We start from the raw sequence: 9488 nt of genomic DNA, 5'->3' as shown, positions 1-9488 counted from the left end.
GGTTTTCTAGTTCTTCCACAGGGAGGGTTCATAGTGTGGGCTGTGCCCCAGGTGGTAGAAGGGTTATTTTCAGGATTATAGGTTTGAAGAGATTGCTGCTGTCACTCAGGTTTGGTGCACAACCCCTTTTTCCCTTCATGGAGCTGACCTAAGGCTGTGTTATGTAAGAGAGGAAAGGGTTGTCTCATGGGCAAGTCATGATTGAGGTAGGGGCAGTTTTGAAGGTCAACGCCTCACCACTACCACAGATAACCTGAAGCGTCCTCTGTAATGGAGGTGGGAGTGCAGAGGTTGGGGTGGTATCTTGAGAAAGGGCCTCCCAGGGTGTTGGAGGCAGTGAAGATGAAGAGTGGGAATCCACGGGCAGCGCGAATAGGGTAGGTTGGGAGATCATGTGACCAAGTTTAGAGGAATTCAAGGTCAGCTCGGGCCCGCCGGCCCACTCATTACTCTGGCATCCAGATGCCCGGGGCGCGGGTAACCGCAGCACTGAGAAAAGGTGGCTCCATCAAAAAGGCAGGGCGCGGGAAGTCCGAAGTTTTCCCGCCGCAGCTGAGGGCGTGACCCCTGACGTCAGGGTTCCGCCTTCACAAAGCAGACCGGCGGGCTCCGCCTTACCAAGATGGCGACACTCGCGGGACCGGAAAGCGTTAGTAGGTTTCGCCTTTACCCTGTCTCCGAGGTGTGGGCGGGGCTGCTCTGCGGAGTGCGCCCGCCCCTTCCGCCGTGCCCCGCGAGGCGCTGTGGCGTCACGGGGGTCCGCCCCTACCCCTCCTCTTCCGGGTTCCTGAGTCGCGTGCGTCGGCAACGGTAGTGACGCGTATTGCCGAGAGGATGGCGGACGCCGGCTTGCGCCGCGTGGTTCCCAGCGACCTGTATCCCCTCGTGCTCGGCTTTCTGCGCGATAACCAGCTCTCGGACGTGGCCAATAAGTTCGCCAAGGCAACAGGCGCTGTGAGTCCCGGGCATGATTCATGGGCGGGGGTGGGATGACCACCGGGCTCCGGGCCCTGACATGCTTAGGTTTGCAGGTAGGGAGGTCTGTGGGGTCCGCCAGCCCAGTGTCTGCCAGGCCTTTGTGCCGAGCTCTCGGCGGTGGCCGGAAAGCCTGGAGTTTCGGCGTCTCTTCCACGATGTCTCACTACGTGGCGCTGAGCTTTGTTGCTTTTTTTCTGGTGAGAGGGGCGGCGGTGGCAGCGTGGGAACCTCGTGGCCTAGGTCACGTGGCTGGCGGAGTGCGGCGAGGCGGCAGCGTCGTGCCCCACCGGAGGCAGTGGAGGCTCCTGGTTCTTTCTTTGGGCCTTATGTTGGCTGTTGCCGACCGTGACTTGGCCTTAACTCTCATCGAATTTACCCGGGACTCAAAAAATAAGTAAAATTGCTTTAGAAATAATGAAGGCTGGGATTTTTGTTATTAAAGAAGAAAATGAACGAGTAGAGGCAGGGTTCTGCTGAAGCAGGATTGAGCATCATAGCTCTCTCTGCCAAGCAGGCATAGCTGTTGGCTTGAATCTTTGACTTCTGGCATCAGACAAGTCTAGGTTTGGGAACAGCCTCTGCCACTTTTGAAATGTATGATCCAGGCAGCTTGCTTAACGTCCCTGAATCTGTTTCTACTTCTGTGGGGATGTCATCATCCACTTTATAGGATTTTTGTGAGTTTCAGTAACATTATATGTACATATACAAAGTGGCAATACCGGTGCCTGGTGCTCAGGAAGCATCAATGAGTGAAAGCTGTTATCTTAGTTATCGTACCTTAGGATGTTCTAAAAACAAGTAAAAGGAAGATGAGCGGGAATGTGAAAGGTTTGGAATCTACATCTCAAGGAGAGCAGACATGACTGCATGAGAAAACACCTTGAGGGTAGAGTGGAGTGGTATGGTAGTCCTTAGCGGTCTTAGTCTTTGACTAAGAAGATAAGCTTGTTCTTTGTGGTAGAATCAGGCTACGCAAGTTGAGAGTCAGATCGGCCTCAGAAAGGGCTGCCTTAAGCTGGGACAGCCTGCCATGTGATCTGATACAGCTGCTTTCATATTGGAACTGTTTTGACTGTTAGGGAGGCTGAAGAGAGTGGGCTGGATGGAATTGGGCCTTTCAGAATCAGAAATCTTTTTTTTTTTTTTTTTAGGCAGAATAATTCTTTATTTTATTTTTTTTATATTTGGCTGTGTTGGATCTTCGTTTCTGTGCGAGGGCTTTCTCCAGTTGCGGCAAGCGGGGGCCACTCTTCATCGCGGTGCGCGGGCCTCTCACTATCGTGGCCTCTCTTGTTGCGGAGCACAGGCTCCAGACGCGCAGGCTCAGTAGTTGTGGCTCACGGGCCCAGTTGCTCCGCGGCATGTGGGATCCTCCCAGACCAGGGCTCGAACCCGTGTGCCCTGCATTGGCAGGCAGACTCTCAACCACTGCGCCACCAGGGAAGCCCAGAAATCTTTTTTATGTGACAAAAAACTAATCTCTGTGGAGGGTTTACTAAGGGCAAGATGCTATTTCCAGGTGCTAAGCCCCTTATATGCATTATTTCTTATCTTCACAACAAGTTAATAAGATGTGTAGTGTCATCTATCTTATAGGGAAGGAAGCAGTCTCAGAAAGATTAAATGATTTATTTTTCTTTTAATTTTTATTTATTTATTTATTTTTGGCTGCATTGGTTTGTTGCGGTGCGCGGGCTTCTCATTGTGGTGGCTTCTCTTGTGGAGCATGGGCTGTAGGTGCGCGGGCTTCAGTAGTTGTGGTACGCAGGCTCAGTAGTTGTGGCTCGAGGGCTCTAGAGCACAGGTTCAGTAGTTGTGGCACACGGGTTTAGTTGCTCTGCGGCATGTGGGATCTTCCTGGACCAGGGCTCGAACCCATGTCCCATGCATTGGCAGGTGGATTCTTAACCACTGCGCCACCAGGGAAGTCCCAGATTAAGTGATTTGCTCAGGGTCACACGTTAATGATTGGCAGAGGTGAGTTTCACATCTACTCATCTAACTTTGAGCCTGTATTTTTGTATATACTGTAATGCCTTGCGATTTTTTTGGACACCAACTTATAATCTATAATCAGTGTAATAGCTGAATGCAATTCTGTACTGAATATGTAACATAGATTTTTACTAATCTTCTTTTGGAGGATGGTTTCCAGTGATTTGGAATTATAAACCATGTTGCCGCAAACATCCTCCTGTGTAGATGTTTGTTTCATGGGTAAGGATAAATTCTTAGATAGTACACTGCTAGAGTAAAGGGAATGCATATTTTTAAAGGCTTTGATAAATAGAATTGACAGGTGGGGGAATAGATAGATGGTGCCAGAGACTACAGGGATAGCCCAAGTTTTTGATACCAAAAACTGGGAAATACATAAATAGAATATTTTTCTCCTAATTTATGCAAGTAGGAGAAGTCTTACAGAGATGTAACATTTATATCAAATTAAAACTTTCTTACCCTGCTCTCTCTCTTTTCTCTTACAGACCCAGCAGGATGCCAATGCCTCTTCCCTCTTGGACATCTATAGTTTCTGGCTCAAGTAAGTCTTCTCTGTGCTAGTGTGGCTGTTTTCTCCCCCCAAGTAGGCTGGACTGTGTTCTTTGGTTTGGGAAGGTCCTGATTCCCCAGGAGTTAGCCTAATCTACCTCAACAGGTCCACCAAGGCCCCAAAGCGGAAGTTACAGGCAAATGGACCAGTGACTAAGAAGGCTAAGAAGAAGACTTCATCCAGTGACAGCAGTGAGGACAGCAGCGAGGAGGAAAAAGCCCAGGGGCCTCCTGCTAAGAAAGCTGGTAAGACCCAGCAGGGAGTTGTGGTTCCAGGAAAAGGATTTGGAGCCTGTCTGTGCTAAATGGCTGATTCTTACTGGGACCTGTACTTTTGTTCAGCTGTACCTGCCAAGCGAGCCAGTCTGCTTCAGCATCCTGGAAAGGCTGCAGTCAAGGCATCAGAGAGCAGCAGCAGCAGTGAAGAATCCAGTGATGATGAGGAAGAGGACAAAAAGAAAAAGCCTGTCCAGGTTTGCAACTTTGAGAAGGAAAGGGATTGCTAAGGGATTGGAAAGAAGAAACTAAAATCTTGGCTTTTAGTTTGATGGCGTTAGGTATATAACAAGTGATTACATGGTTTTTCAGGGAGGTTGTAGAAGTAGGAGGTTTGGGAAGGATTATGTGAGGTTGAAGTTGAGCCCTGAATCTAGAGGAAATTCAACCTGTTCTGCTTCCCTGGCAGTATTGGGTTTCTCTGGGATACTGTCAGGGACTCCAAGAGTAAGAGAATATGTTTTGTGGACAGGTACAGGGAACTCTAGACAGGAAATGGCAGGGACAAGGCCTAAAAAAGGAGGCACCTAGGAAGCTTTCTACCTTAGGATGTCCTTTGGGTGCCCTGAAACTCTTGCTGATTCTCCTGGTTGTGTGTTTTCTCACAGAAGGGAGTTAAACCCCAAGCCAAGACAGTTAAAGCTCCTCCTAAGAAGGCCAAGAGCTCTGATTCTGATTCTGACTCAAGCTCAGAGGATGAGGTGCCAAAGAACCAGAAGCCAAAGACAACACCCGTGGCAGCTAAAGCTCAGGCTAAAGCCCCAGCCAAACCAGGTATTGTTTATGTTCCTAGGAGGCTGGACTGGGGACCAGGTTGCCCTGGGGACTGATGTGAAAATTCCTTAATTCAGCACAGGAGTGAAATGGCACTGGTTGTTGAACTAGAGGTATTGACTGGTGTCATTTTTTTTAAAAAGAAACATTTTCCTAGTAAGTAAAAAGTTTTATAGTTAGGGACTAGTGACTACAGAAATAGTCTGCAGTGAGGGAAAACATGTTTTAAAGACTTCAGAGGGCATATTCAAATAATTTGCATCATATCATTTTTTGGAAGACAGGTTTATTCCTGAAATTGGGCAAGAAATTCATCCTTTGATGTAGTAAACCACAGCATTCTCCTTCATGCTTCCTCCAAAGGCAAGAGAATTGACAGACTCCTAAGTTCCGCGCTAATAGTTCCGTGCTAATAGTTCCGTGCAACATTTGCCACAATAGTGTCTGTCAAAGTGGCTGGCCGTGGAAACTCCAGCACCGCATTCATCTGAAGGGCACTCCTGACGCAGACTACTGATTTTGCCATTTTCATCCACCTTACAGTATTTCAGGACAGCCAGCTTAGCCTTCTTTCTCTTATGCTTGTTCTTCTTGGGAGTGGTGTAAGACTTCTTCCTTTTCTTAGCACCACCACGAAGTCTCCACACAGATGAATGGACTCTTTTTTTCTTTTTTTTTAAATTTATTTAGTTTATTTTTGGCTGCGTTGGGTCTCCGTTGCTGCATGCAGGCTTTCTCTAGTTGCGGCGAGCGGGGGCTACTCTTCGTTGTGATGTGCGGGCTTCTCATTGCAGTGGCTTCTCTTGTTGTGGAGCACGGGCTCTAGGTGAGCAGTCATAGTTGTGGCGCACGGGCTTAGTTGCTCTGCAGCATGTGGGATCTTCCCGGACCAGAGCTCGAACCCGTGTCCCCTGCATTGGCAGGCGGATTCTTAATCAATGCGCCACCAGGGAAGCCCTGGTGGACTCCTTTTGAATGTTGTAGTCAGACGAAGTATGGCCATCCTCCAGTTGCTTGCCAGCAAAGATCAGTCTTTGCTGGTTAGGAGGGATTCCTTCTTTATCCTGGATCTTGGCCTTTACATTTTCTATTGTATCTGAAGGTTCAACCTTGAGAGTGATGGTCTTCCCTGTCAGGGTCTTCATGAAAATCTGCATCTTGATGGCAGCGCCACTGCAGATGGCGGATCCGAAAGCTGTCTGTATACTCGCTTACATTATTTCTTTTTTCTTAGGTACACCAGCTCGGCCAGCAGCTAAAGTAGTCAACGGCAAAGCAGCTGGTAGTAATAGCAGCAGCAGCAGTAGCAGCAGCAGCAGTGATGATGACTCAGAGGAGGAGAAGGCAGCAGCCGTATCTAAGAAGGTATGGGCCTTAATTTCTACCAGGGAAGAAGGGACTGGGGACGGAGGTGGTTGGGGGGTCTCCATTGCATGGCGGGATTGGTTGGGTCAGTATTTTCCTGTGGTAATTGATTTTCTCTGTGTGATGCAGACTGTACCTAAAAAGCAAGTTGTGGCCAAGGCCCCAGTGAAAGGAGCTGCCGCTCCTGCCCAAAAGAGTTCCAGCAGTGAGGACTCCTCCAGTGAGGAGGAGGAGGAGGAAGAGCAGAAGAAGAAACCCATGAAGAAAAAACCAGGTGACTGGACACGGGGAGTCAAGCTGCGCGACTGTGACCAGGGCCCAATGGCAGGAGGACCTCTGCAGTCACCACGTGGACCTTGGCATGTGTCAGCCAGCTTCTCCCAGAGAGAGGAGAAAGCCACGTTGCCTTTTATAACCTAGACTCAGAAATAGCATGCCATCATCTCTGCCGTAGTCTATTTGTTAGAAATGAGTCACTAATCCTAGCCCACCCTCAAGGGATAGGGAATTAAGCTCCATTTCTAGAAGGAAGCAGTATCAAAGAATTTGTGTACATATTTTAAAATCACCACACTGTCCCTTTTAAACAGGTCCCTATAGTTCAGTTCCCCCGCCTTCTGTTCCCCCACCCAAGAAGTCCCTGGGAATTCAGGCTCCCAAGAAAGCTGCAGGGAGGCAGCAGCCTGTGGAGAGCAGTGAGGACAGCAGCGACGAGTCTGGTGAGTCATCATCACCTGTGGTGAGTGGGTCTGGGGAGCGTATGAGGAGTAGGGAGGGAAATGCTTCTGTCCCTTCTGCTTTTTTTTTTTGGCTGCGCCGTGTGGCTTTTGGGATCTCAGTTCCCTCGCCAGGGATTGACCCGGGCCACAGCACTGAAAGCCTGGAATCCTGACCACTAGGCCACCAGGGAACTCCCTGCATCCTTCTTTTCATTGCCCCTGGTTGGGTTGGGACTCTGGACCCAGCCTAATGCCATAGGTTCTTTCCAGATTCAAGTGCTGAGGAAGAAAAGAGACCCCCAGCTAAGGCAGTCATCTCCAAAGCAACTACTAAACCAGCTCCAGCAAAGAAGGCAGCAGAGAGCTCTTCAGACAGCTCAGGTAAGGCATAGGAGGCCCTCAGGGCAGTGGGAGCTCCAAGGGCTCCCCTCAGTCTGATTTGGGGAGATACTCACTCCATTCTCTGTCTAGACTCCGACAGTTCTGAGGATGAAGCTCCTGCTAAGCCAGCCAGTACCACCAAGAATTCCTCAGGTAAGCCAGCTGCCACTCCCAAGCAGTCTGCGGTTAAGCCGGCTACAACTCCCAAGCAGCCTGCAGCCAGTGGCCAGAAGCCTCTGACCAGAAAGGCTGATAGCACCTCCAGTGAGGAGGAGAGCAGTTCTAGTGAGGAGGAGAAGACAAAGAAGAATGTAGCCACCCCTAAGTCCAAGGTGATGGCCAAAGCAGCTCCGTCTTTGCCTGCCAAGCAGGCCTCTCAGGGTGGTGGGGACAGCAGCTCTGATTCAGACAGCTCCAGCAGCGAGGAAGACGAGGAAGAGAAGACGCCTAAACCCCCAGCCAAAAAGAAGCCACAGAAGGCAGGGGGAACTGTAGCCCCTTCCAAACCAGCCTCTGTGAAGAAAGCAAAGGCCGAGAGCAGCAGCACTTCTTCCTCTGAGGACTCCAGTGAGGAGGAGGAAGAGGAGAAGCCCAAGGGCAAGGGCACTCCAAGACCACAAACCCCCAAGGCCAATGGCACCTCTGCACTGACTGCCCAGAATGGAAAAGCAGACAAGGACAGCAACGAGGAGGAGGAGGGCAAGAAAAAGGCAGCAGTGGCAGTTGCTAAGCCAGGTCTGTATCCAAAGAACCTGCCTCCTGGGTTTGTCCCCCAAATCAGGATGGGCTCTACTCTTGGGGTGGGATAGGGAGCCGAGGCCCATGACTGGCTTCCAGTTAGTTGGAGGCCCTCAGTGTGGGACCCTGGGAGGAGGGACAGGAAACTGGTCTCCTGAGTCTGGCTTTTTGTTTTGTAGGTTCAGGAAAGAAGTGGAAGCAGAATGAGGCTGCTAAGGAGGCAGAGACTCCTCCAGCCAAGAAGATAAAGCCCCAGACCCCCAACACATTTCCTAAAAGGAAGAAAGTAAGTTGTCTTATTTTCCTCTCAGGAGCCAGCGTTTAGAGTAGAAAGAAAAATTGCAGAGCACCTTGACAGCTCTTTGCCTGGCCTGGCATACGTGCTGTGGGTGTAGCTCAGGAGGGCTTTCCTGTTACATGACCACTCCATCCTCAATTTCCTTCTTCATTCTTCTCTAGGGAGAACGAAGGGGATCCTCCCCATTCCGAAGGATCAGGGAGGAGGAGATCAAGGTGGATGCCCGAGTGGCAGACAATTCCTTTGACGCCAAGGTGAGGAGAGAGAGGGTCTTCACCATTCTTGAGGGGGTGGGGTGAGAGAGAGGATAGCTTTTGGTTCTGGTTGGTAGGAGGTTCTCTGGATTCGGGTTGGCTGGAGCAGGGAGAAGAAACTGACAGGGGCCTGGCGTTGTCCTTCTGTGTGCTAACCACCTGTCTCTACTTACCAGCGGGGTGCAACTGGAGACTGGGGGGAGCGAGCCAATCAAGTTCTGAAGTTCACCAAAGGCAAATCCTTCCGGCATGAGAAAACCAAGAAGAAGCGGGGCAGCTACCGGGGAGGCTCCATCTCTGTCCAAGTCAATTCTGTTAAGTTTGACAGCGAGTGACCGTGGATCATCTGTAGCACAGCAGGGGTGATGATCTGAGACCACTCACTTTCCCCAGTGGACCTGGGAACCCTCAGCTTTATCGGGGGAGGGTCTCGGTGAGGAGAGCAGTTTAGATTAGGTCTGAAGGCTTTGCATCGTAACATCCTCTAAGGTCCTTTTCTGTGTTTGTGGTTTTGTACAGATTTGTTTTTGAGTGTTGGGTAGCAAGGACAAGGTAAGGGGAGTGTTCTTTTTTAAGAAAAATTGTTTTAGTTGTCATTCTCCCTGTTTCGTGGAAGTTCTCATACTGAGAAATTTGTATATTTTACATTAAATCATTTCTTATTGATTTTTGTTGTGGTTTTCAGAGGTGGGTTCACAGATTAAAATCAGCTATCTTCCAAGATGTGGTAAAGGTCACATGTATGAATTTTTATAATTGGATAATTCTGTCTATGAGAGTGCTTGTGTTCACGTTTCATCCTTCCTACCCCTCAGGGCCCTGGTGAGGGGCGGTTAAGAATGGTTAATGTATGTATCTGTTAAGCATGAACTATGTACCTCATTCGTGGGGTCTAGGACTGAAGTTTTCAGCCAGCATGGACTTACCTACTTTGGGGGATAAAATTTACTCTTTTGTTTCAGGCAAAATTCTGGTGTGGTGTGAATGCCGTGGGGTCAGTCTGAATATTTCGTTTGCTATAATTTTATTATTACATAATGTTTGCAATATATGTTTTTTAATTTAAAAGCATAAACTTTTTTATTGTTCAAAGACAATTTTTGATTGGCTTGACCCTTAAGAGTGTCGAATACTAAATTGAGGGCTACATCT

General features: G+C 49.2%; 2 protein-coding genes across 2 annotated transcripts; one reads left to right on the top strand and one right to left on the bottom strand.

Annotated features, from left to right (window-relative positions):
• Positions 1–792: 792 nt before the first annotated feature.
• NOLC1 (nucleolar and coiled-body phosphoprotein 1) lies at positions 793–9002 on the top strand. The gene is made up of 13 exons (XM_059899666.1): positions 793–954; positions 3468–3523; positions 3638–3777; positions 3874–4004; positions 4416–4581; positions 5816–5946; positions 6076–6220; positions 6537–6665; positions 6936–7046; positions 7137–7781; positions 7964–8070; positions 8244–8336; positions 8513–9002. The coding sequence occupies exons 1-13, from the start codon at positions 835–837 to the stop codon at positions 8669–8671; spliced, it is 2133 nt and encodes a 710-aa protein (XP_059755649.1). The 5' UTR covers positions 793–834; the 3' UTR covers positions 8672–9002.
• LOC132351009 (ubiquitin-ribosomal protein eS31 fusion protein-like) lies at positions 4977–5738 on the bottom strand. Its single transcript, XM_059900722.1, has 2 exons — positions 5524–5738; positions 4977–5220 (listed from the first exon to the last, which is right to left on the bottom strand). Exons 1-2 carry the CDS (start codon positions 5736–5738, stop codon positions 4977–4979), a joined length of 459 nt encoding a protein of 152 aa, XP_059756705.1.
• Positions 9003–9488: the final 486 nt, after the last annotated feature.

This window comes from Balaenoptera ricei, chromosome 16, assembly GCF_028023285.1.
Source record: "Balaenoptera ricei isolate mBalRic1 chromosome 16, mBalRic1.hap2, whole genome shotgun sequence".
In the NCBI taxonomy this organism is placed as follows: Eukaryota; Metazoa; Chordata; class Mammalia; order Artiodactyla; family Balaenopteridae; genus Balaenoptera; species Balaenoptera ricei.
The sequence above is the reverse complement of the archived record's forward strand: the minus strand, read 5'-3'. Positions and strand labels throughout refer to the sequence as shown.

Bases quoted from the DNA above. Each gene is read 5' to 3' on its own strand.
- NOLC1 (XM_059899666.1), top strand. From the start codon at position 835: ATGGCGGACGCCGGCTTGCGCCGCGTGGTTCCCAGCGACCTGTATCCC. The intron at 955-3,467 runs GTGAGTCCCGGG...TTTCTCTTACAG, and splicing joins TCGCCAAGGCAACAGGCGCT to ACCCAGCAGGATGCCAATGC. The intron at 6,221-6,536 runs GTGACTGGACAC...CCTTTTAAACAG, and splicing joins ACCCATGAAGAAAAAACCAG to GTCCCTATAGTTCAGTTCCC.
- LOC132351009 (XM_059900722.1), bottom strand. From the start codon at position 5,738: ATGCAGATTTTCATGAAGACCCTGACAGGGAAGACCATCACTCTCAAG. The intron at 5,221-5,523 runs GCATTGATTAAG...ATCTGTGTGGAG, and splicing joins ACCAGGGCTTCCCTGGTGGC to ACTTCGTGGTGGTGCTAAGA.